Source organism: Scyliorhinus canicula, chromosome 11 (assembly GCF_902713615.1).
Source record: "Scyliorhinus canicula chromosome 11, sScyCan1.1, whole genome shotgun sequence".
NCBI classification, from domain to species: Eukaryota; Metazoa; Chordata; class Chondrichthyes; order Carcharhiniformes; family Scyliorhinidae; genus Scyliorhinus; species Scyliorhinus canicula.
The window spans coordinates 74455133-74482310 of NC_052156.1; the positions used below are offsets into that span (position 1 = coordinate 74455133).

The following is a 27178-nucleotide window of genomic DNA, read 5'->3' on the forward strand; positions in this document are numbered from 1 at the left end:
GCAAGAAGTAGTTCCTCCTCATCTGTGTTTTAAATCTACTGTGTCTCAATCTCTGTCTATGACCTCTCATTCTAGATTGCCCCACAAAGGGGGAACGTTTGGTCCGCATTTACTTTATCAGTCCCTCTTACTATTTCATGAACCTCGATCAGATCCCCTCTCGTTCTTCTAAGCTCCAGCGAGTGTAAGCCCAAACTGTTTAGTCTCTCCTCATACGTCAACCCTTTCATCCCCGGAATCAATCTGGTGAACCTCCTCTGAACTGCCTCCAATGCACAACATCCTTCCTCAATAAGGAGACTAATACTGGACACAATACTCCAGATGTGGTCTCCTCAACACCATAATCAATTACCAAGCACTTCTGCACTTTTATATCTCGTACTTTTGCAATAGACGCTAAAATTCCATTTACCTGTTTTATTAGGTTATGTACCTGTGTTCAGACTTACTGTGATTCATGAACAAATACAATCAGATATCCCTGCCCAGATGCATTTTGAATTTGCTTTCCATTTAGATAATAATTTGCTGTTCCCTTTTTTTTGGCAAAAATGGATAACCTCACATTTTCCCACGTTAAACTCCATCTGCCAAATTTTCGCCCATCCTCGTAGCCTATCTATATCTGTCTGTAAACTTTTATCTCTTCTTCACTCCCTGCTTTCCCACCTATTTTTTTTATTTTACGCTCTGTCCCTGCTTGCAGATCACTTGTATATATTGTGAATAGTTGAGGTTCCGAGGACTGATCACTGCGGCACCATGCTAGTTATAGTTCGCCAGTCAGAAAAGGACCCATTTGTCCTGACCCTCTGCCTTCTGTCAGTCAGCCAATCCTCAATCTACCCCCAATCCCCTGTGAAATTACCTTCTGGATCAGTCTTTTATGCAGCACCTTGTCAAACACTTTCTGGAAGTCTAGATACATCACATCCAGAGTTTCCCCATTATCCTCCTTACTTGTCACATCCTCGAATAACTCAAACAAATTTGTCAAGCATGATTTACCCCTCCTAAAGCCATGTTGACAAATGGTGGATTGAGCTTCGTCTTTCCAAATGTTCAGTCATCTCCTCCTTAATGATGTATTCCAGTAACTTCCCCACCACATGGGTCAAGCTAACCAGTCTCTAATTTCCTATTTTTGCCTCTCTCCCTTTTTGAATAGGGGCATCACAATAGCGTGTTTCCAATCCACTCGGAACCTTTCGAGAATTCAGGCAATTTTGAAATATCATAACCAATGCACCCACGTTTTCTGCTGAAACCTCCTTTAGAGTGCAGGCCATCATGTCTTGGAGACTTAACTTTAATCCAATTTGTTTATTCAATACCTTCTCCCTAGAGATAGCTATTGCACCAAATTCCACTGCATTAACTGCAGTTTTTGAAGAATTTTTATTATCCTCTACCATGAAGACACACAAAATATTGGTTCAGTGCCTCCACCATCTGTGCACCCCATTACTACCTCATCAGTATCGCCCTCTAAACCGCTAACGTGTACTTTAACTATTCTCTTCCTCATTACATACTTATAGAAGCTTTTGGTATCAGTGTTTGATTTCTGCACGCTTCCTTTCATAGTTCATCTTAGCTCTTTTGATATTAGTTTTAGTAGTCTTTTGCTGAACCTTAAAGTTCTCCCAATCCTCCAGTTTACCACTAGCTTTTGCAGTATGAAATGCCCCAGTTTTTGCCTTTATGGTCTCTTTGACTTCCTTTTTTAGCCATGGAACGTTTTTCTCCCTTTTTACAATTCCTCTTCCTCTCAGGAATATACTTTAATTGAGAGGTATTTAATATCTCCCTGAACATCCGCCATTGTCCTCAACTGGCCCACCCTCAATTATTTGTACAGTCTACTTGAGCCGACCCTTTCCTCAGGCCTGTATAATTACCTCTGCCCAACGCTAAAATTCTAGTATGGCACTCTGATAACCAATTAAGACTGTCAGCCAGGCTCTCAGCATTTGCGTGTATTGGAAACTACATATTAATACAGAGGGCCCTATCCTTTGGAAACAGAAAGAACATCGACATACATTGCACCTGTTTCAGCTAAACAAAATAAGTGCCATCCATTTGCTGGTTCATTCCTCAGGGCAATGCCTTGACCAATTAGTCAAGCTGCCAAGATTAAATTCAAACAATTCTTGGCAGTTAACTGTCAGTTGCCATAAACTGGTTCAGTCTCCATGGCAACTGGCATCCACCAATCATAGTCCACTTGCCAACCAATCCACATTCTCTTCTCATACAATTTGTTGTCTAACTTAGATTAGTATTTTTGTGAAATATCCTGATGAGTACAAGACCAGAAGCTTTGGCAAAAAGATATTTTCTGCAAAAAATTAACATGAGCCACCAGTTCTTTGTGGCGATGAAAGCAGATGTGCTGTTGTTTGGCATATGGTCAAGTTTTAAATTGTTCTTTCATATAGTTTACAGTGCAGAAGGAGGCCATTCAGTCCATCGAGTCTGCACCAGCTCTTGGAAAGAGCACCCTACCCAAGGTCAAAACCTCCACCCTATCCCCATAACCCAGTAACCCCCCCCCCTCCCCAACACCAAGGGCAATTTTGGACACTAAGGGCAATTTATCATGGCCAATCCACCTAACCTGCACATCTTTGGACTGGTTTTCATTGGATCCTTGAATATTGGAGTTATTTACACAACCTTACACAAACAATGGTAATAATCAGAATTTCACAGCACAGGAGGAGATCATTTGGCCCATTGTACTAATGCTTGCTCTCTGGAAGAGTTTAGTTCCACTTTTCTGTCATTTCCCTTTCAATCTTTTTAATTTTTCTTCTGTTGACTATACATATATCTTCCTTTGAAAACCAATTATGGATTTTGAATTCACCTGTATTTCTGCTCACGTAATCCATTGTCACAATAATCCTCTGCGCTCTTCAAAAGAAATTCTTCTAACCTCTGACTGTTTTGTGGTCATGAATTTATGTTCTCTAATTGCTGACTCACTGATCAGTGGAAATAGTTTACCCTCAGTTTTGAATGCATCCATTGGAAGTCCTTTTAACCCACTGTTTTTTTTTGGAAAATATGTTTTCCTTTCCTTTTTGCCCATCTTCACAACTAAAAGCTTGATTATTGGTATTATCTTCACAAATCCCTCCACTACCGTCTCCACGCTATGATATACTTCCTAAAGTGGGGCACTCCAAACTGGGAACACTGAAGAAACTGTGATCTAACCAATGGTTTGTCTGCCGTTGACAATACGTAATTGCTTTTGTATGCCTGTTTATCAACTTAGGACCCAATTGTAACGTTTTGTATCCTCGAGTCACTAGTTTCTCTACTTTTCTAAGATGTTGTCATTTAATGTATATTTTCTTTCCCAAAAAAGCAGTCCCTTCCCATTTCTCTGCAGACGGTTTTAACAGGCTATGTATGTGCACAGTATACTATGCTGTCTTTGCTCCCTCCGCAGTTGTGTTCGGTCTCCTCGCCATTAACCACATTCCCTATTTTTTAATGTGACTTGAGAGTTTTTGTACTGTGTCCCCATTCCCGATCGTTTCATTTACTTTGAGGAAAGCAAGTTCCTAACACTGAGTGACACCGTTGTTTACATTCCTCCAGTTTGGAGAAGCAACATCCAATCCTCCCATGTTTCCTATCCTTATGTTCCAATGTTCCCTTGCTGCATGGAAGCTTACTTTCATCAGCAATGTTGTCATGAAATTCTCCCAATCCTAAGATCAACTACCACTCTGCAACCAGTGGGTGATCTGAAAATGATATCCTCTGTAGGTGACACAAATAAGAGAGGTCAGTCATTGTAATTCAGTTCATTGGGCTCTTTAATTCAGGCAATACGTTTTTGTGAGTAGTAAATGTGTATGATACTTGGTAAAATGAAGGTAGATGTTTAACATGACTGTCCCTATGTTATAGCAATCTACATGTTAGAATGCGAAATACGCTGAAGAGTAAAAGATGGCAACAACAGAGATAAGTTGGTTGAGAGGAATATTAGGAGTATCCATGGTGCAAAGAATCAGGAATTCTATAATAAGAACATTACTTATTCTCGTAACCAATAGATCTCAGGCAGAGACGGTGAAGGTTGGCACATATTTTAAGGATGAAAGAACTCGAATGCCATTCATGTCCTGGCAGATGTGGGTCTATGGAACCGAAGCACAAGAAACATGGGAGCAGGAATAGGCCATTTGGACAGTCAAGCCTGCTCCACCATTCAGTGAGGTCATGCCTGACCCGGTTGTGGACTCCAGCTTCCTGTCTGCCCCCCATGACCCTTGACTTGCTTGCCTCACAACAATCTGTCTAAAGCTGCCTTGAATAAATTCAAAGAGTCAACCTCCACTGCTTTCTGGGGAAGAGAATTACACACACCCAATGATCGTTTTGGTGAAAACGTTTCTCCTCATAAGGGAGACCGCCTGTTTTTAAGCCACTAGTTTTAGTCTCCCCCGCAGGAAGAAACATCCTCTGGGTATCCACTCTATCAGGTCCCCTCGGGTTCTGATATATGTTTCAATAAGATCACCCCTCCTTTTTCTAAACTCCAGTGGGTATAGGCTTAACGTGTCCAGTCTTTCAGCTCTGAAGAGGAGTCACGTGTATTCGAAACATTAACTCCATTTCTCTGTCCGTAGTTGCTCCCAGACCTGCTGAGGTTTTCCAGCATTTTCTGTTGTTGTATCCATTATTTGTCTCAGGAATGAAATGCTTTATTTGAACTGAATGGAAGCTATTTTTTCCTTGAAGATTAATGACACCTTTGTCATCTACTCAATTAATCTCTTAATTTGAATGGGACTTCTAAATTATCAAGATCAGATATGGCCATGATAGTGGATAAGCAACAATCAGTGACTTAGTAATTTGTAGAGACCTTATTATTTGTTGATACCTTTTTTTTATAAATTTAGAGTACCCAATTCATTTTTTCCAATTGAGGGGCAATGTAGCGTGGCCAATCCACCTAGCCTGCACATCTTTGTGTTGTGGGGGCTAAACCCACGCAAGCACGGGGAGAATGTGCAAATTCCACACGGACTGTGACCCAGAGCCGGGATCGAACCTGGGACCTCAGCGTCGTGAGGCAGCAGTGCTAACCACTGTGCCACCGTGCTGTCCCTTTGTTGATACCCTAATATCACTGCTTGCTCTTAAGATTTCATCATACTTTTAAAAGTTGCACTGTGTTTAGACAGTCTTCCATATACTGACTTGGTGATATGTTCTTTCAACAGAATAATGCCTCCAAACTGCTGCTGGCAATAATGGAGAGCAGACACGACAGCGAAAATGCAGAGAGAATACTTTATAACATGAGGCCCAAGGAACTGGTAAGGAGCCTTTTGAAACACAGAAAATTATTTTTTCCACCGAAAGAGATTAAATGCTTTGGTGATGAAGCCGATGATTATTTTTTTAGGTTGAAGTGATAAAGAAAGCCTACCTCCAGGGGGAGGTGGAGTTTGAGGAAGTTGAGGACGGCGAGGATCATGCAGCGTCACCCAGGAATGTTGGCCACAACATTTACATACTCGCACACCAGGTAACTGCTCACATCAAGCATGGGTTTGGCTAAGGATAATGTAACAAAGGTGTGTTTGTGGCTGAGATGGCAGGAATGACGCACCGTTCATTTGTTTTAGCTAGTTGCCCATAATACTGAAAAGGCGTTTCTTCCAATTTGGCTCATTTTACCCAGCAACATTTCCCCTTCGTTACAAGTAACATTTAAAAGATGAATTTTATTATGCAACAAATTGTTTCAGCTGAGGAACATGTTCATAGAATTCATAGAACAGTACAGCACAGAATAGGCCCTTCGGCCCTCGATGTTGTGCCGAGCAATGATCACCCTACTCAAACCCACATATCCACCCTATATCCGTAACCCAACAACTCCCCCCCCTTTAACCTTTAGGACACTACGGGCAATTTAGCATGGCCAATCCACCTAACCCGCACATCTTTGGACTGTGGGAGGAAACCGGAGCACCCAGAGGAAACCCACGCACACAGGGGGAGGATGTGCAGACTCCACACAGACAGTGACCCAGCCGGGAATCGAACCTGGGACCCTGGAGCTGTGAAGCATTTATGCTAACCACCATGCTACCGTGCTGCCCATGTCTGTGTGTTCCTTTCATATTTTTAATTTATGGTCCACAGGTGAAATATTTTCAGTCAATACTGATGACATTCAATTTGGATTTTTAAAAATCCCTTTAAAACCATGCACTGTATACTGTGCCGTACTTTTTTCCCTCCCTGGCAATATTGCATAACACACACTTCTCTATTAAGGTCTTCACAATCATGTTACATGCACAGATTTGTTAGTCTGCTTTTTAACCATCTTTGGCCTATTTCCGTTCCTCACCTGCAAGCTACCTCATAAATGTGGGATGAACTTCCACATGTACATTGAAGATACCCGGGCTTATGCCTGTCTGCCAACTCCCATGACCCATCTACTGCCTTCATGGTGCTTCTACTTGCCAGGCATCCACATTTGGTTCAGCCATGTATTCTTCCACCTTTGGCCTCCACTGTGCTCTATGGCAGTCGATGACTTCTACTGGGCTGTGTTTCGATGGGTTTCACCTTGCCACATTGTAGTTCATGATGAGAGACCACACTAAGAAAGCTCAGTGGGGGAGAAAGAAGACTTTATAATGGAACCCAATCCTCCCTCATTCATTGTTCAAACATCCACTTTGCAACAGAGGCTACTGTTTAGCAATGGGACCAGAAACCCCACCTTACTTTCATCCTGGGGAAATGTAACAACTGTGTATGTGCGCACGGGGTATCTTATTGGACTTCATGGGTTAACAGAGGAGGGGACATTACATTTTATTGATCCAAAAGCAGAGACAGAAACATGGAAGACTTCATATTTTGAAGTTTCAAAGAGACCTGAGAACAATGGAACCTGAAAGGATGGTATTTTGGGGAGCCTATGTGTTGGCTGTGTGGGGAAGATCTCCTGAAAACAGCTCTGAGCTGGCAGAAGGGCAGTTTTAAGTTTGTAGATGGTGAAAAAGCTTTGGGGAGTCAGGAGCTGTGATACTTGCTGCAGAATTCCCAGCCTCTTACCTGCTTGTGGCCACAGTATTTGTTTGGCTGGTCCAGTTCAATTTCTGGTCAACGGTAACCCCCAGGATGATGTAGTGAAGAATTCAGTGATGGTAATGCCATTGAATGTCAAGGAGAGGTGATTCGATTCACTGCAGTTGGAGATGCTCATTGTCTGGTCTTTGTGTAGTGAAAATGTTACTTGCCACTTTCAGGCCTGAATGTCATCCAGATCTTATTGCACATAGACAGGGACTGAGAGGTCACAAATGGTGCTGAACATTGTGCAATGATCAGCGAAAATCTCCACTTCTGATAGAACAGTTGATAATGATTTGCCCTGAGGAACTCGTGCAGCAATATCCTGGGGCTATGCGGATTGATCTCTAACAACCATACTATTTATTTTTGTGGAGTGGTATGACCCAAACCAGTGGAGAGTTTGCCTCCTGATTCCCATTGATTCCAGTTTTGTTAAGGCCCCTTGATGCCACACTCGGTCAAATGCTGCCTCGACGTCAAGGGCAGTCACTCCTGCCTCACTGTTGGAATTCGGCTCTTCTGTCCATGTTTGTATCAAGGCTGCAAAGGGGTCAGGAGCTGAATGGCCCTAGTGGAACCCAAACTGATCATCAATGAGCAGCTCATTGCCAAATACATGACACTTGATAGCATAGACATAGAGTTTACAGTGCAGAAAGAGGCCATCACTTAGACTGAGTAGACTGATTGGGTTGAATTTGGCCTGCTTTTTGTGGATAAGGCAAACTTGGTCAATTTTCACATTGCCGGGTGAAGGCCAGTTAGGTTGGTTAGGTTGGTTAGCTGTGTGGCTAGTCTTGGAGAAGAATTCTTCACTACTTTGCCAGAATGTTGTCAGGGCCCATATCCTTTGCAGTATCCAGTGCCTTCAGCCATTTCTTGGTTCTTGATATCACGTGGAGTAAATTGAGTTAACTGAAGACTGTCATTTGTAATGCTGAGCACTTCAGGAGGTTGACATGGATCATCCACTCGGCACTTGGGCTGAAGATTGTTGCAAATGCTTCAGCCTTCTCTTTTGCACTATTGTGCTGGGCTTCCCCTTCATTGCAGATGGGGATATTTGTGAAGCCTCTTCCTCCAGTCAGTTGTTTAATTTTCCACCACCATTCATGGATGGATATGGCAGCGACGGAAAGCTTAGGTCTGGTCCGTTGGTTGTGGAATCGCTTGCATCTGCCTATTGCATGCTGCGTTCACAGTTTGCCATGCAAGTAGTTAGTTCATGCTATATCTTCACCAAGCTGATGTTTCATTTTCATGTATTCCTGGTGCTCCTTTGAGCATATCCTCCTGCATTCTTCATTGAACCAGGACTGATCCCCAAGCTTGATGGTAATGGGTAAAGTGGGGATATGCCGGACCATGAGGTTACAGACTGTGGGTGAATACAATTCTGCTGGTGGCCCATAATGCCTCATGGTGTCCACTTTTGAGTTGTTAGATCTATTCGAAATCTAACCCATCTGGCATGTTGACAGTGCCGCACAACACGATGGAGGGTATCCTCAGTGAGAAGATGGGACTTAGTCTTCCCAAGCACCGTGTGATGGTCACGGTTACTAATATTGTCATGGACAGATGCACCTGCGGCAGGTACATTGATGAGGACAAGTCGAGGGCTGCAGTAGCTGGTTAGCAGCAGAAGGTTTCCTTTCCCATGTTTGATCTGATGCCATGAGACTTCATGGGAGTCCAGAGTCAAGGTTGAGGATTCCCAGGGCAACTGCCTCCTGACTCTACACCACTGTGATGCCATCTATGCTGGATCTGTCCCGTCGGCGAGAGAGGACATGCCCAAGAATGTTTCGGTCATTGCCTCTTTGGTATGGTGTCAGGCTGTTGCTTGACCAATCTGTGGGACAGCTCTCCCAATTTTGATACACTCCCCAGATCTTATTGAGGAGAACTTTGCAGGGTTGACAGGGCTATGTTTGCCATTGTCGTTTCCAGCACCTCGGTCAATTACAGGTGATCAGTCTGGTTTCATTCTTGTTGAGTAGTAATTTGATATCATTAAGTAACTTGCTAGACCATTTCAGAGCGCAGGATCTGGAGCTACATGTCGGCTAGACCAGGTAAGCACAAGAGATTCCTTCCCGAGGTGATTTTAGTGATTCAGATAGTTTTTTTACGACAATTAACAAGAACTCCAAGGTCATCAATACTGAAGCTAGCTCTTATTTCCAGCTTAATTAATTGAATTTAAATTCCACCAGCTTCTGTGGTGAGATTTGAACAGTGTTCCCGGAGCATTCACCTGGGCCCCTGGATTACTAGCCCAGCGATATTGCTACAATGCCACCATATAACCCCAAGCCAGCTTGTCTCAAGGTCTGGTTAGTTCTGGATCACAGGTTTTCAGTACTATTTCTGGAAGAATGTTGGGGCACAGTCTTTGCAGTGTCTAGTGCCTTCAGCTGTTTCTTGATATCATGTGGGGTGAGTCGAATTGGCAGACAACTTGACATCTGTGATGGACCTCAGAGGGGACCGCGATGGATCATCCACTCTGTACTTCTGGTTCAAAATGGTAGCAGATGCCTTGTCTTGTCTTTTGCACTGATGGGTGATGCTCCCCCATAAATGAGGATGGGGATATTAGCTGAGCCTCCTCCTCCAGTTGGTGGTTTAATTAATTGTCCACCACCATTCATGAATGTAGCAGTATGTGAGAGACTGAGGACTTTCAAATGCCAGGATTAGAAAGTTATTTGTTGAACAAAGAAGCTTACTGGCATTGATTCAGCAAAACTCTTGCCCCAAATAGCCATTGGTGTTTCACTGTTTACCTCCCATTAACCTAGATAGATTTTTAATTGTCCCAGCAATAGTTGAGTCTTGGTGACTCACAAGCACATGTACCTGGGGAATGTACGTCGGTGGGTGTAGTGCCCCACCATTTTTGCAAGATGAGAAAAAAAAGAATACAGCCTTTTAGTGCCAGCTGCCAGTTTTAAGCAATAAAGAGGGTACCTTGGGATCAGTTGATGTGAGGGAATGCTTGAAATGTCAACTACTAAACAAAACATTTTAGGTTCGTTTGAACTTCAGCTGTGGACGAATGTGACAGTTTCAGCTCTGATACTCATAACCTGCCTTATTCCTGCAGTTGGCACGTCATAACAAAGAACTGCAACAGATGCTGAAGCCTGGCAGTCAGATGGGTGAAGGAGATGAAGCCTTGGAGTATTATGCTAAACACACGGCTCAGATTGAGGTCAGTAAAAACGAGACATTAAAAACAAATGGATACCAGAAACTTGGAAAGTCCTTATTTAAAACCTTGATTGATGCAAAGGAATGTACTGACGTATGAGATAATTAGAAAACATACCAACAGAAGGTTTGAAGATGGTTTGGGAACCAAAACAAAGAGCTAATCAGTCAAGCGTTCCTCTTTGGCACAAAGAATTCCGGAAAAACAAGGCTTGTTATCTTGGGAATCGACCAAGATGACACAAGGTGTCTCAAGTCGCAAAGTCATTTTTAGTCTCGACTTGTGATGTTTCCAACAGCATGCAGTGGAAATAGTCGATTAAGTTGGCAAGCAAATGCCAAATGAGAGGCTAAGGATGATTGAGTGGCACTGCACAGATAAAGAGGAACCTTCTTTGTTTTCTAAAGCTGATTAGTACCATGTTCACTTTGAATGAGGTGAATAAGTCAATAACTGGTCCAGTTATTGAAACTTGTAGTTTTAATTTTTTTTCGATAGAAAATAATGATGCACCAAAATGGTTATTTGTTGGTATTCAAACTGGTCTTGATCAGAGAGTCAACAGGAGGTTCCTTGATGCCTGTTTTAACTCTGAGAGGAATAGGCAGGAAGGAAGCTATTCTCTGTCTGGATGTGTGGAAAGGATGCATGGCACATTTTAACTGTCAGACATCATTCCAATGTCTAGTCACCTACTCCCCTTCTGAGGTGGAAAATTGCAGCTGGCCAGCAGGTGAACAATGGCTCAATGGTGTTTCTCCATTAACATTTTTAAAAATAAATTTAGAATAATCAATTCTTTTTTTCCAATTAAGGGGCAATTTAGCGTGGCCAATTGACCTAGCCTGCACATCTTATTGGGTTGTGGGGGTGCGATCCACGGGAAGAATATAAAAACGCCATACTGACATTGTCCTGGGGCCGGGATCGAACCCAGTTCCTCAGCACCGTGAGTGGGCAGCGATAACCATCGCACCACTGTGCTGCCCCTGTTCCTCCATTCACACTGATGGTTGCGGTGGGGTGACTGAAATGTTAGTGTTCTCGATTTCCAAGCTTAACCTCCGGTGGGGTTCATATAAATGGAATCTATTCAGATTTCTTGCATTTCGATCCCTTTCAGTCAAAAGTCGGCTTAATGGATTCTGCTTCAATGTACTGTTCAAATTCACGTAATAGCTCTGGGACCTGTATAAAATGTAATGCTACTGCCGAAAGCTCTCCTTTAGTATGATCCTCTGGTATGGGAAGAAGCTTTGTGTTATCAAAGGTTTATCTACATTAATGTGAGCCACTGCTGGGTGGGCTTATTAATTGTAGCAAATTGCTGTGGTTGGTATCAATCAATATAAAAACATGAGAATTGTCACTGTCATCTGGTCATTTGCTGGAGATTGCTCTCCAGGTAGGAATGCACAAGAAGGGACTTGTGCTTATAGCTGTGACAAATTCAAATCCCCACACAACACAAATTAAAATATCTGGTAGTTGAATAAATCCTCGTCTTTTGGGTGGAAATCTAACAGAATTTGGGTAATCAGCGGTGACTTCTTCCAGTTCACTACCACTGCCTCTTCTTGAATGTTGCACATCTGACCCACACCTAACCCAAAATGACATCTTCCAAGATGTTTTTCATAATCATGCAATTCCATTTGCACTCTAGCCCAAACCTACCCAAGCTTGAAATTGAAACCCAATTGAATTGCCTGGCAGCACGTGAAACACTGAATCAACATCAGGAGGCTAATCCCAGGGAAGCACATGACTTAAGATAACAATAGACATGTCCAACCTACTTTGTCCAGCTGATTGAATATGGGCACAGGACAACAGGAGAGTTTTGAGGTCAGAAACCTTGAGGCACCAGTCATCCACATTGCTGGGTGGATACCAGATGTGCGAGAACAGCTTAGTGCATAGCTGCACTAGAGTACAGCTCTTCCACTCTACAGTCAGGGAAGCTAACCTGTGCTGTGTCCAGTACACTCAGCTATTTTGCTTTGTCACTTGAAGTAATTGAATTGGCTGAAGATTGGCATTTCTCATACTGGGGACCTCAGGAGGAGGAGGCTTTGAACAATCATCCGTTCAGGACCTCTGGCTGAACGTGGCAGCAAACACATCAGCTTTGACTTTTCCGTTCATGTGCTGGACTCCACTGTCATTGAAAATGAGGATGTTCAAGAAGCTGCCTCCTCCTATTATTTGCACCGCCATTTATAACTGAATGTGTGAGAACTGCAGAGCTCGGTCTTGATCTGGCAGTTTTGCTTAGTTCTGGCTATAGCATGCTGTTCAGCATACATTTGGTCTGGAGATGTAGCTTCACCAGTTTGACACCTAATTTCTGAGTATGCCTGGTGTTCCCTATAGCATGGCAGTCTACACTCCCCATTGAACCAGATGGGCATCCTGGCTTGATGGTATAATGAGGGATATACTGGGCAGTGAGGTTACAGAGTGTGATGGTATACAGTTCTGCTGATGGGCAGCAATGCCTCATGGATGCCCAGTTAGTTACTAGATCTGTTCCTGATATGTCCCATTTAGCACCGTGATAGTGCCACACAACTGTGCAGGATGTCCTCCGTGTAGAGATGAGACTTGGTCCCCACAAAGACTGTGCAGTTGACACTCCCACCAAATATGTTTTTAAAATATTTTTATTCCACATATTTTCACCGTTTCCACCATAGAAGAGAAAAACAAGAAGAGCAACCCCAACAATATAAAAAAAAAAACAATCCCGCCCAAGAAACCTCCTCAACCTTCCCTTCCCCTCCCTCCCCTCCATATGCATAACCCCTGAGATTATGCTGAACACCGTCCTTCAAAACCTTTCCAGCTTCGGGCAGGACCAAAACATGTGAACATGGTTCTCGGGACCCCTCCCACATCGTTCACAGATATCCTGCACCCTCACGAACAGCTGACTCATCAGTAATTTTGTGAGGTGTATCCTTTGTGCTACTTGCAGACGTATCAACCCCAATCTCGCGCACGAAGTTGAGCTATTTTCCCTCCGCAGCACCTCACGCCATAGTCCCTCTTCCAACGACCCCCTCTCTCCCCCCCCCCCCCCCCCCCCAGCTCCTCCTCCCACTTTGCCTTAATCCCATCCATGGACACCCTATCCTTTTCCAGGATCCTCCTGTAGATCGCCAAAACAACACTATCCAGTCCTCCTGCTGACTGCACCACCTCTAGCAACGAGAGGGTTGGGGCTATCAGGAAAGGCGAGAAAATCTTTCTTGCAAAGTCTCGAACCTGCATGTACCTGAGCCCTTCACCCTGCGCCACCCCATATTGCTCTCCCAACTCATCTAGGCGTGCAAATTGTACCCTAAGGGGCCAATCCTTCATTTTCTTGAAGCCATCGGAAGTGGCGCCATTGCCAATGCCTGCAACCCTGACCCCCTACACCTTTACCCACCGGGCCTCCACCCTCCTTGTTCCAGCCCCGCACCTTCTCCACATTCGCTGGCCAATAATAGTACAGCATGTTTGGGAGGCCTAACCCTCCCTGCCTGTCGTCCTCTCTGCAGAACCACTGTCCTTATCCTGACCATCTTTGCCCCCCCTCGCAAATGAACGAAGAGATCAACATCCACCCTGAAGAAAGACTTTGATAAAAAGACCAGCAGGCACAGAAATTAAAACCAAGAATAGTGGCAAAACATTCCTTTTTGTTTATAATAAATATTTTTATTCTCCTCCTTTTTCACATTTTCATCATATTTACAACAAATAATTACAATAACAGCTAATACAATGTGTGGTAGTCGGTATTAGAGGTATTACGGTACCTCTGAATAATGCTGTCAGACCATTGGTGTGGGCGGTACCTGAGACTGCTGTTTCATTGGTTTAGCCTGCCTGCTGGTTCCGCCCAGTAAGGTGGAGTATAAGAGCTCTTGTCTCCCCAGCAGCTGCCTTCTGTACCTGTGCTGCTGGGGGAAACATCTGGTGCAATAAAGCCTTCAATTGTCTCCAATCTCGCTTCTGGAGTTATTGATCGAGCATCACAATGGCAATCCCTTAGCCAACAATCCCCTCATCCCACCCACCCACCCTCAAACAGCTCCCAACATTCTTAACACACAACACCAATGAAAAAGAATCATCATTAATTTATGTATTCCAAACGCCCCCCCCCCCCCCCCCCCCCCCCCCCACCCCACTAATGTTCAATGTCATCCAATTTGTGAAAATGCACGATGAACACAGCCCATGAATGTTTCCTCCGGGTACTCCGGTTTCCTCCCACAGTCCAAAGATGTGCAGGTTAAGTCGATTGGCCATGATAAATTGCCCTTACTGTTCAAAATTGCCCTTAGTGTTGGGTGGGGTTACTGGGTTATGGGGATAGGGTGGAGTTGTTTACCTTGGGTAGGGTGCTCTTTCCAAGAGCCAGTGCAGACTCGATGGGCCGAATGGCCTCCTTCTGCACTGTAAATTCTATGAAATGAGTTGCATTACCCTTCCGTCCTCCCCCTCAACTCGAACTTTATTTTCTCAAGTGGGCCTCACGGTAGCATGGTGGTTAGCATCAATGCTTCACAGCTCCAGGGTCCCAGGTTCGATTCCCGGCTGGGTCACTGTCTGTGTGGAGTCTGCACGTCCTCCCTGTGTGTGCGTGGGTTTCCTCCGGGTGCTCCGGTTTCCTCCCACAGTCCAAAGATGTGCGGGTTAGGTGGATTGGCCATGCTAAATTGCCCGTAGTGTAAGGTTAATGGGGGGATTGTTGGGTTACGGGTATACGGGTTATGTGGGTTTAAGTAGGGTGATCATTGCTCGGCACAACATCGAGGGCTGAAGGGCCTGTTCTGTGCTGTACTGTTCTATGTTCTATGTTCTAAGTGTTAGGAACTCCAGCAGGTCCCTCCCCCACTCTGAGGCACAGGGTGGATAAGCCGACCTCCACCCCAACAGAGGAATTCAAACCCCCTGCCGTCAATATTTCTTCCAACAGTGTGGGGGTCGGTGCAATCGGAAAGCTCTGTACCTCCTTCCTGGCAAAATTTGGGGCCTGCATATATTCAAATATCTCCCCCTGCCCCAATCCATATTTCTCCCCCAGCTCCTCCAACTTCACAAACCGGCCTCCCATAAAAAATTCCTTTCATACCCTAACTTCCATCTCCGAAAATTCCCAACCCACCTCCCAGTTCAAATCTATGACTCCTTAGAATCGGCATTTCCCTTGACCCCGCCCACAACCTAAAGTGCTGGCGCAACTGCTTCCAGATCCTGAGCGTCACCACTACCACCGTATTCCCTGAGTATTTCCCCGGGGTCATTGGGAGCAGCGCTGTTGTCAACGCCCTCGACCCGGACTCCCTGCATAGACTCTCCTCCATTCTAACCCACTGGAAGTCCCCCCTCTCACCCAGCCCTGCACCTTCTCAGCATTTGCCGGCCAGTAATAATACAGCAAAACATTCATTTTAACTGCCTGCACCCGGCCTGCCAACAACAGAGGGAGGTTGTCCCACCTTGCCAAATCGGCCTTCACCCTCCCACTAAACTAGTGAAATTTACATCTTCGGAGTCCTCCCCAATCCCGAGCGACCTGCACACCTAAATACCTAAAATGGGTTTCCACCAAACAAAATGGCAGCCCGCCCCTGCACCCAGCGAGGGGACCATAAAATACTCGCTCTTGACTAAATTCAATTTATAGCCCGAGAACGTCCCGAATCTCTGGAGCAGCTCCATTATACTACCCACCGGCGTGCTTGGTTCCGAGATATTCAATAGCAGATCATTGGCGTATAGTGACACCCTATGTTCTACCCCGCCCCATCCCCCCTGCTCACTATCCCCTTCCACAACTCCGAGCTCCTTACTGTAATGGCCAAGGGCTTTGGTAGTAGCCAATGCAAACAATAGGGGGGGGGGGGGGGGGACTTAGAGCACCCCTGTCTCGTGTCCCGGTGCAGTACAAAGTACCCCGAGTTCATGTCGTTAGTACAACAATTTGCCATCAGCATCTTATACAACAGCCAAATCCACGCCAAGGACCTCGGCCCAATTCCAAATCTCTCCAATCGAACGGCCATCAATTAATCCCACTCTACCCGATCAAACACCTTCTCTGCGTCCAGTGCCACCACCATCTCCGTCTCCTTTTCCTCTGCCGGAGATAGGATCGCATGCAACAACCTCTTCACGTTTGAGAACAGCTGCCTTCTGTTCACAAACCCCTCTGATCCTCTTCAATCACCTTCGGGAGACATCCCTCCAACATTAACGACAGCACCTTTGCCAATATCTTGGCATCTATATTCAGTAGAGATATTGTCCTGTATGATCCACACTCCACCGGGTCCTTATCCTTCTTTAGCAGCAGCGAAATCTAAGCCTGCCCCATCTTTTGCGGAAAGTCACCCGTGCCTATCGCATTCTCAACATTCCCACCATCAGCAGCGCCAACTTGTCCTTAAATTTCTTGTAGAATTTAGCTGGGATTCCCATCTCTCATTTCAGTCCCAGTCTTTCGGCCTTCACAAACACCTCCAGTGCCTCCACCATCTCGAAGTAGAAGTCCCTCGAATTGTAGGTCACCCTCCACTTCGCCTGGGAGACCACGCCAAACCTCACACCATTACTGTAGATTGCTGCCTCCATCCATCTGAAGGCCGCCCACCTTCTCACTAGTTTAACCGTCAAGTCTTGGTATTTCTGAATACCAATGCCTTACTGCTTCACCTCACGCCTTTGCTTCGCCCAACTCAGGACCTTCTCCTTGATGTGAAACTTATGGAAGCAAATTATAACTACCCTTGGCTCGTTTGCCTTCAGCTTGGGCCTGTGCGACTGATGAGACCTGCCCAGCTTGTATCGGGAGGGTTCTTCCCCCTCCTCCAATGTCTCTGCCATCATCTTCACAAAGTACTCAGTCGGCCTCGGGCCCTCCACCCCCTCAGGCAGGACCACAATCTTACGTTCTGCTGCCTCGACCTGTTCTCCAGTTCCTCCACCTTGGCTCTGAGCCCTCTCCTCACCAATCCAGGCGAACTGGTCCCTGTGCTACCAGAGCTTCCTCCAGCTCCTTTAGCTTCTCTCCTTGCTCCTATACCTCAGCTGATGTCTTCCACACTGCCGCCTTCACAGAGGCAATCGCCTCCTTTACCCACTCCTTCATCGCAGCCATCATCTCCTTTCACAGCACCTCCATTTGCTTAGTGAACTGCTTCTCAAATTCTCCGGCCATCAACTCGGTCAGAATATCCATTGTGAGGGGAGCAGCGATCCAGCCTCCACCATCTTTCCTGCTGCCGGTTTCACCCGTTCACTCGACAGCTAACTTTGGCTTTCCCCCTTTCCAGTAGCTTTCTTCTGGGTCTTCAACATCCCCCACCTTCCTTATGCCTTCATGCACCAGCTCGTTCAAAAATAGCCCCTGAAACCGGGCATTAAAGTCCAAAAACCTGAGCCTCAAGCAAGAACCACCCAACATGCAACCTCCACTTAGACCATAAGATATAGGAGCAGAATTAGGCCACTCGGCCCATCGAGTCTGCTCTGCCATTCAATCATGGCTGATATTTTCTCATCCCCATTCTCCTGCCTTCTCCCCATAACCCCTAATCTCCTAATTAATCAAGAACCTATATAACTCTGTCTTAAAGACCCTCCATCGCCTTCTGTGGCAAAGATTTCCACAGATTCACCACCCTCTGGCTGAAGAAATCCCTCCTCATCTCAGTTTTAAAGGATCGTCCCTGCAGTCTGAGATGGTGTCCTCTGGTTCTAGTTTTTCCTACACGTGGAAACATCCTCTCCACGTCCGTCACTGGAAGCATTCCTACCAAATCTTAAGGGAAGTGACTGGTAGATCGTTGAGGTAGAGTTAATTAAGTCCTCCCTGTGCACTCATTCTCTCACCACCTAATGCAAGTCCAGTCTGGCAGGTATGACCCTCCGGGCTTTGCCAAGCTAGCTCAGTAGGAGTAGAATTGAGCCACTCTTGGTGATGAACATTGAACCCCCCACCGAGAGTATATTCCATGCCCTTGTCACTTCTCAAAAAGAAATCATTGAAGAACCAGCAATCCTGTGTGCTGCCGATCACAGGTTTACTTTGTCGGATCTGTGCATGTTAGAAAAGCATCAATAAATACTTGACTTCTGTGAAATGAAGTGTTGGGGATTTCATCTCCAGTTTCTTCCAGTGTTCTGGGAGACATGAAGAACATTTTAAATCTCCAAGCATGAAGAGGCATACAAACATATGAATTAGGAGCAGGAATAGGCCCCTCGAGCCTGCTCCGCCATTCAGTTAGATCATGACTGATCTGATTGTAACCTCAAGTCCACGTTGCCGCCTACTGTCGATGACCTTTCACCCACTGCTCATCTAGGATCTATCTAGCTCTGGCGTAAAAATATTCAAATACTTTGCTCCCGCCGCCTTTTAAGGAAGAGAGAAAAAAAATTCTTCTCATCTGTCTTAAATGAGTGACCCCTTATTTTTAAACAATTGCCTCCTAGTTCTGGATTCTCCCAAAAGAGGAAAAATCCCCTTCACATCCAACCTGTCAAGACCCCTCAGGATCTTAAAGGTTTAATTCAAGTCGCCTCTTGTTCTTTTAAACTCCAGTGCATGCAAACCTAACCTGTCCAACCTTTCCTCGTGAGACAACCCACCCACTCCTGAGGTGCACCCTTCTGCCTTACAGATCTTATTGATGCATAAGTTGGAACGCTGCACGTGCTCGGAAAGTACAGACCCATTTGAAAGCCCTCTCCATCTGGTCTGTGCCATATTTCTGGAAAAACATCAATCACTCATCAGACCATTATGTTTATTTAGATACATGGGGAAAATATACATGAATAGAAAGTTTGAAGATGTCAGCAGCAGAGTTGTGTGTGCTGTGTTTTGCTCACAGGCTAAAGTGAGACTGCGGCTAGATCGCATGACCAACTTCCCTTCCAGTGATGGCATGTTGCTTTCCCTTAAGGCTGGTTTAGTTCACTCGGCTAAATCACTGGCTTTTTAAAAAAAAAAGCAGACCAAGCAGGCCAGCAACACGGTTTGATTCCCGTACCAGCCTCCCCGGACAGGCACTGGAATGTGGCGACTAGGAGCTTTTCACAGTAACTTAATTGAAGCCTACTCGTGACAATAAGCGATTTTCATTTCATTTCATATATTCCAACAATCCGAAGTGAAACTATCCAGTCAAAACCCAGGGCTTTGAAACAGGCTGTCAAGAAAGACCTTAAAAGACATTAAAGACAATCCAATATGGAGATATAATCATGTTGATGTATCTTTTTAGAAGAGTTATTTACAACCTTGCTGATCAAAAAATGAATTTCTGAGAAAATAAATGGTGGATGAAAATGTTTTCAAAAAGTATTTGAGGTGATTTGGTTGTGTTCATCAATAGACCATGATGGTGAAATCATTACCTATTTTCTTTTCCATTTGTAAGTTTTTTTACAAACAACTTACATATTAAAATGTTGAGTGGAAAAGTGTTACAAGAAGTAACATGTATAGACACGAAGGATCTGCTGTCCAAAAAGTTTCCATATTATATTGCATGTACAGTGTAAACTGGGTAACTAATGATGCAAATTTATATAGCTAATGCTCGCAAAGGTAAAGTATTAATTCTGATATTAATAGTATATTTTAATTCAATTCCTATATCTGCAGATTGTGAGGCAGGATCGCACAATGGAACAAATAGTTTTCCCTGTTCCAAATATCTGCGAGTTCCTCACCAAGGAATCTAAATTGCGTGTGTATTATACCACTGAGCGGGATGAGCAAGGCAGCAAGATAAATGACTTCTTCCTCAGCTCGGAGGACCTCTTCAATGAAATGAACTGGCAAAAGAAGCTTCGAGGTAGGTTTAATTTCTTTTTAACTACATTTCGTTTCAGCTTTAAGCTGTAATGCAAGGAAAAAAGCTGAATCCTTTCCTCATCCTGATCTTTTTGCCACTTAATAACCCAACAAATAACCTTGAAGCTTTCATGCTTTGCACATGCATTGACTGCTGAGTTAGTCCAGATGGGACACTTGTCATCAAATGCACTTTTCACTACACGGATATTAGAAGTATAATTGAGGCTATAGTTTATCTCTCTACATGTTTTACCATTAATTATATCTGACCTTGGTCTGTGGCATCTCAGCCTGGAAGAAAAATAATCCTTCAGAACTGAGAGAATTATAAGTGTTTGTAAATATTCATAGGCAGGATCAGCACAGTCCAAGGACAGTCGTTGGTGAGAGAGGTTTGGGATCTCAGCTTGAGAATTGATTCTCATGCTCAATGAAAAGCAACAATATGGTTTCTACTGAGATCATTGGGTAGCATCTGTGGCTGATGCTATTCACTTTGTTATGGTGTTTAGTTCAGTTTTTTAAAATTCATTCATGTGGTGAGGGGGTTATTGTCCATCCCCAGTTGCCCTCGAGGAAGTGGTGGTGAGCTGACTCCCTGAAACGCTGCAGTCCCTGAGGTGTAAGTACAGCCACAATGTTGTTAGGGACGGGGTTCCAGCGACAGTGAAGGAACGGTGATATATTTCCAAGTGACTTTGAGGGGAACCTCCAGGTGGTGGTGTTCCAGGTATCTGCTGCCCTTGTCCTTCTAGATGCTAGTGGTAGTGGGTTTGTCAGGTGCTGCCAAAGGAGCCTTGGCAATCTTGATGATGGTCTTGAAAGGTCTGAGGTTACCTGAGACCCCACCCCAGAGACTTGAGAACATATCCCAGGCTGATACTTCAGTGCTGCCTTGTCAAAAGTGCCGTCTTTTGGATGAGATGTCAAGCTGAAGCCCTATTTTACCCTCGGATTATCTATTTTTCAATCATATCATATAGATTCCCTGCAGTGAAGGAGGACGACATTCGGCCCATCGAGTCTGCACTGACCCTCCAAAAGAATATCCCACGTAGGCCCACTCCCCCACCCTGTCCCCATAACCCTACCTCTAAGGAGCAATTAAACAGGGCCAATCCACCTAACCTGCACATCTTTGGACTGGTCTTTATCAAATTACTTTTTGAAAAATCTTTGTGCACAAATTGGCAATTATGCTTTTCGCATTATACGGGTGAATACACAAAATACTTAATTGACTGTAAAATGCAATGTCCGGGGCAGCACGGTGGCTCAGTGGGTTAGCCCTGTAGCCTCACGGCGCCGAGGTCCCAGGTTCGATCCCGGCTCTGGGTCACTGTCCATGTGGAGTTTGCACATTCTCCCCGTGTTTGCGTGGGTTTCGCCCCCACAACCCAAAGATGTGCAGGCTAGGTGGATTGGCCACGCTAAATTGCCCCTTAATTGGAAAAAATGAATTGGGTACTCTAAATTTAAAAAAAAAAATGCAATGTCCTGCAGCTGTGGAAGGTGCAAGATGAATGAGTGTACATTCTTTGCTTTATCATAATTTGCACCCAAACACCTCTGTAATCACACAAACCAATTTTGGGCATAAGTAAATTACACGAAGAACTATAATATGCCCAGGTTTCTGCTATCTTTTTTTAAATAAATTTAGTGTACCCAAGTAATTTTCTCCAATTAAGAGGCAATTTAGCGTGTTCAATCCACCTATCCTGCACATCTTTGGGTTGTGGGGGCAAAACCCATACAAACACGGGGAGAATGTGCAAACTCCACACGAACAGTGACCCAGAGCCGGGATCGAACCTGGGACCTCGTCGCCGTGAGGCAGCAGGGCTAACCCACTGCGCCACCGTGCTGCCCTGGTTTCTGCTATCTTTTATATTTCTACATCAAGTTTGAATCATCACCTACAAAACAGGCCATGCTTTGACTCTCAAATACAAGCATCCTCCAATTGCGCTTGTGAATTGTGACCAGATGTTCAGATATATCAGAAAATGGCCCTTTCGTCTGGTTTTCGGATTCAGTTTTTTTGAGTGTTTTTAAAAAATGTTATCCTCACTGAGACCACCTCTGTTTTCTGAATATTTGAAGTTAGTTTCACGGTGTGTGCTTAAGTCACATTAAAAATTGAAGACCTCCTTCAAATGCAGATTCTTAAACAAACTGATTGTTAAATGAGTTGAAAATGTAGTTTTAAGTGTCAGAGCAAAAGTATGCTGGTGTGGGTTTGATGTTTCCTTGTGCCCCAAAGTGTTGCTGATGTATGTCCATTTTTGTGCCAAAGGAGGCTATTTGGCCCATCGAATCTGCACCGATTCTCCAAAAGAGCACACCACCGAGGCCCACTCTCCAGCCCCACCCTCGTAAACCCATGCATTGATCATGGCCAATCCACCTAACCTGCACAACTTTGGACTGTGGGAGGTACCCAGAGGAAGCCCACTCAGGGAAAATGTGCAAACTCCACACAAGTCACCCAAGCCGTAATCAAACCTGGGTCCCTGGTGCTGTGAGACAGCAGTGCTAACCACTGTGCCATGGTGGAGGAGACTTCAGGCTAATTCAAGTTTGATATTGTTCTTTATAAAATTGTAAATGGGATGTTGCTTCCCCAGCATAATTGGTGCCAGATGATACCAGAATTCATAGAATCCCTGCAGTGGAGAAAGAGGCCATTCAGCCCATTGGATCTACACCGGTCCTTGGAGAAAGCACCATAATTAAGCCTACACCTCCACCCTATCCCTGTAACCCAGTAGCCCTACCTAATCTGCACACCTTTGGACACTGAGGGACAATTTAGCATGGCCAATCCACCTAACCTGCACATCTTTGGACAGTGGGAGGAAACCGGAACACCCAGGGAAAACTCGCACAAACATAGGGAGAAAGTGCAAACTCCACACAGTCACCTGAGTCAGGAATTGAACCTGGGTCCCTGGAGCTGTGAGGCAAGTGCTAACCATTGTGCCACCGTGCTGCCCCTTAGGAGGCAAAGGAAGTATAATTAGGCACTGTGCAACTAGGTTTCTAAGATTTTGTAACAAGGTAAATGTACGGCAGTTAAGAGTTCAATGTAGATAAATATAATCCACTTAATGCTATTTAATTCTACTACTGGATATTACAGCACACAAGCAAGCAATTTGCTCAGCCAGACACAGTTGTATCTTCCAATTGAGCAAAGTACCCTATCATCACTTCCATGTCCCTTACCTTATTCCTTCATATTTATTTTGAATTACAGGTGTAATTCTTTCACCAGTGATCTAATATCTACCTCAGTAATTACTGTGGTTGTCATCTAATAGCCCGACATGCTTTCCATTCTGTTCTCAATGCTCCCTTGCCTGCTACATTTTAACTGCACTGCTTTATGGATTTGGGAATGACGATAACCACTTTTATAGGTAAAGCTTGGGGTTCCATGTTGCAATTAGGGCCCTGACTTGATTTTTTTCCTGGTTGTGCTCAGGACCAGTCAATCCATTGAATCCAGGCTGATGGGCACAGGGCCAGAAGAGGCCCAGGAAAGTTGTTCATTTTCATTTTTTTTAATGGTTTAACAGGGAACATGTTCTTCTGTGTCTCTCAATTAAACTTTACCTCTTTTTTTTCCGTGATCACTTCCGGACATCCTCCCCCAAGATCCCATCACTTTACTTGGAGCATGGGGCTTTTCCCTTGTGTGCATGGCCAGGGTCTTCTATTTCCCAAGCTCCTACTCTAGCCTGTGATGTACCATCAATTGGATGCGAGACACGATGAAGGTCCAAACTTAGGCTTTAATCAGCTAGATGTTAGCCCGGTGGTCGACTACAGTGAAAGGCCGACCGCCGGAAACTCTGGGTACTTACCGAGGCGGGGTCTACTAGCCTCTCGACAAATTGGTGAGCAGTCACATGACTAGGCCCAGCCAATCAGTCGAGAGGAACATGACCAGCCAGAGCCAATGGGAAACCAGTGCTCTGCACCAATGGCAGTGCTCCCATTCATACCACCACATTCACCCCTTGTGGAGAAAGAAGCCGGGGGGGGGGTGTTGTAAGGGGAAAAGAGAGAGGGGGGGGCCGAGGACTGGTGGTATGAGTAGAGACAATCGAGAAGATGGGGGCTGCCCACTGGCTCAGGCAAAAGTGAACTAAACCGAATACAGTTGGGTGCAAAAATAATATATTACAATAGAGTCCAATAAAGTCCCATGGTTGCATCAGATGGACACAATCAGCCTGTCGGCTGCCCGTGGTGTCCTGGTGGACCGTCGCAGTGGAGCCGGTGACGTCGGGCCGGTGGTCATTCTTGACTCCGGGAGCGTCGGTTGTAGATGTGTCTCCATACCCCGGGCCGGTGATGGAGATGCTGTGATCGGGGAAGGGGAGGTCTGTGCGCTTGGTCATGGGGGCGCAGGGGGCGCTGAGGGGAATCGGGATTGGGGGGGGAGGTGTTGATGTAGGGGGGGGAAGGCCGCACGCCGGCGGGTGCCAGGCCCCGAAGCGAGACCGTATCCTGCCGACCGTCGGGATACTCCACGTACGCATACTGCGGGTTGGCGTGGAGTAACTGAACTCGCTCAACCAACGGATCGGACCTGTGCACCCGCACATGCTTCCGGAGCAAGATGGGCCCGGGGTTGGCCAGCCAGGTCGGGAGAGGGGATCCTGAGGACGACTTCCTGGGGAAAACAAGAAGACGTTCATGAGGTGTTTGATTAGTGGTGGTACAGAGGAGAGACCGGATTGAATGGAGGGTGTCGGGGATGACCTCTTGCCAACAGGGGATAGGGAGATCTCTGGACCGTAGGGCCAGCAGCATGGTCTTCCAGATGGTGCCATTCTCACGCTCGACCTGCCCGTTACCCCAATGGTTATAACTGGTCATCCTGCTAGAGGCTATGCCCCTGCTGAGCAGGAATTGACGCAGTTCGTCATTCATAAAGGAGGACCCCCGGTTGCTGTGGATGTACGTGAGGTAACTGAACAGGGAGAAAATGGACAGGAGGGCCTTTATGACGGTTGTTGTGGTCATGTCGGGGCAGGGGATGGCGAAAGGGAAGCAGGAGTACTCGTCAATAACACTCAAGAAATATGTGTTGCGGTTGTTGGAGGGGAGGGGACCCTTGAAGTCTATACTGAGACGCTCGAAGGGCCGGGACGCCTTGATCAGATGCGCTTGCTCGGGGCAGTAGAAGTGCGGTATGCACTCTGCGCAGATGTGGCAGTCCCTGGTGACGCCCCTGACTTCCTCAACGGAGTAGGGCAGGTTGCGGGTCTTGAAAAAGTGGTAAAAACAGGTTACCCCTGGATGGCAGAGGTCCGTGTGGAGGGAGCGGAGGCGGTCAATCTGCGCGCTGGCGCAGGTACTGCGGGGTAGGGCATCGGGAGACTCGTTGAGCTTCCCAGGACGATACAAGATATCGTAGTTGTACGTGGACAACTCGATCCACCACCGCAAGATCTTGTCGTTCTTGATCTTGCCCCTCTGTGCATTATCGAACATGGAGGCTACTGACCGTTGGTCCGTGAGGAGGGTAAACTTCCTGCCGGCCAGATAGTGCCTCCAATATCGCACAGCTTCAACTATGGCCTGAACCTCCTTTTCCACCGAGGAATGGCGGAGTTCGGTAGCGTGGAGTGTCCGGGAGAAGAAGGCCACGGGTCTGCCCGCTTGGTTCAGGGTGGCCGCTAGAGCAACTTCGGAGGTGTCGCTCTCGGCCTGGAATGGGAGGGACCCGTCGATAGCATGCATCGGGCCTTTGCGATATCCGCTTTGATGCGGCTAAAGGCCTGGCGGGCCTCCATCGACAGGGTAAAGGAGGTGGACTGGATGAGGAGTCGGGCTTTGTCGGCGTAGGTGGGGACCCACTGGGCGTAATAGGAGAAGAAGCCCAGGCAGCGTTTGAGGGATTTGAGGGTGTTGGAGAGAGGGAGTTCCATTAGGGGGCGCATGCGTTCGGGATTGGGGCCTATCACTCCGTTACGCACGACGTAGCCAAGGATGGCTAGACGGTCGGTGCTAAACACGCACTTATCCTTATTGTAGGTTAAATTAAGGAGTTCTGCGGTTCGGAGGAACTTTTGGAGGTTAATGTCATGGTCCTGCTGGTCGTGGCCGCAGATGGTGACGTTATCGAGATACGGGAAGGTAGCCCGTAAACCGTACTTGTCGACCATTCGGTCCATCTCCCGTTGGAAGACCGTGACCCCATTTGTGACACCGAATGGAACCCTGAGGAAGTGGTAGAGGCGCCCATCTGCCTCAAACGCGGTGTACTTGCTGTCACTCGCGCGGATGGGGAGCTGGTGGTAGACAGACTTAAGGTCCACCGCGGAAAAGACTTAGTATTTCGCGATCCTGTTAACCAGGTCGGAAATACGGGGGAGAGGGTACGCGTCCAGCTGCGTAAACGTGTTGATGGTCTGACTGTAGTCAATGACCATCCGGTTTTTCTCCCCAGTCCGAACTACCAGCACTTGAGCTCGCCAGGGACTGTTGCTGGCCTCTATGACTCCTTCCTTTATGAGCTTCTGGACCTCGGACCCGATGAAGGTCCGGTCCTGGGCACTGTATTGTCTGCTCCTAGTGGCGACAGGTTTACAATCTGGGGTGAGATTAGCAAACAAGGAAGGGGGGTCCACTTTGAGGGACGTGACAGTAAGGGGGGGGAATAGGGCCACCGAATTGGAAGATCAAGCTCTGCAGGTTGCACTGGAAATCTGGGCCCAAGAGTGCCGGAACGCATAGACGGGGGAGGATGATGAGTTTGTAGCTTTTGAAAACCCTCCCCTGGACTGAGGTCCGCTATGCAGCACCCAGTGATCTGGACGGATTACGAACCCGAGGCTAACTCGATCATATGTTTGACCGGGTGGATGGGGAGCGTGCAGCGTCATACCGTGTCGGGGTGGACGAAACTTTCCGTGTTCCCAGAG

The 27178-nt window shown here is 46.1% G+C and overlaps 1 protein-coding gene across 4 annotated transcripts in view; it reads left to right on the top strand.

Annotated features, from left to right (window-relative positions):
• The window catches only part of LOC119973141 (inositol 1,4,5-trisphosphate receptor type 1), a 624311-nt gene that overhangs the window by 413943 nt on the left and 183190 nt on the right, over positions 1-27178 (top strand). For all 4 annotated transcript variants that reach the window (XM_038810748.1, XM_038810749.1, XM_038810750.1 and 1 more), the window contains 4 exons: positions 5262-5357; positions 5447-5569; positions 10256-10363; positions 20040-20232. In XM_038810748.1, the coding sequence (XP_038666676.1) occupies positions 5262-5357; positions 5447-5569; positions 10256-10363; positions 20040-20232 (520 nt within the window). The remainder of the gene's footprint in view (positions 1-5261; positions 5358-5446; positions 5570-10255; positions 10364-20039; positions 20233-27178) is intronic.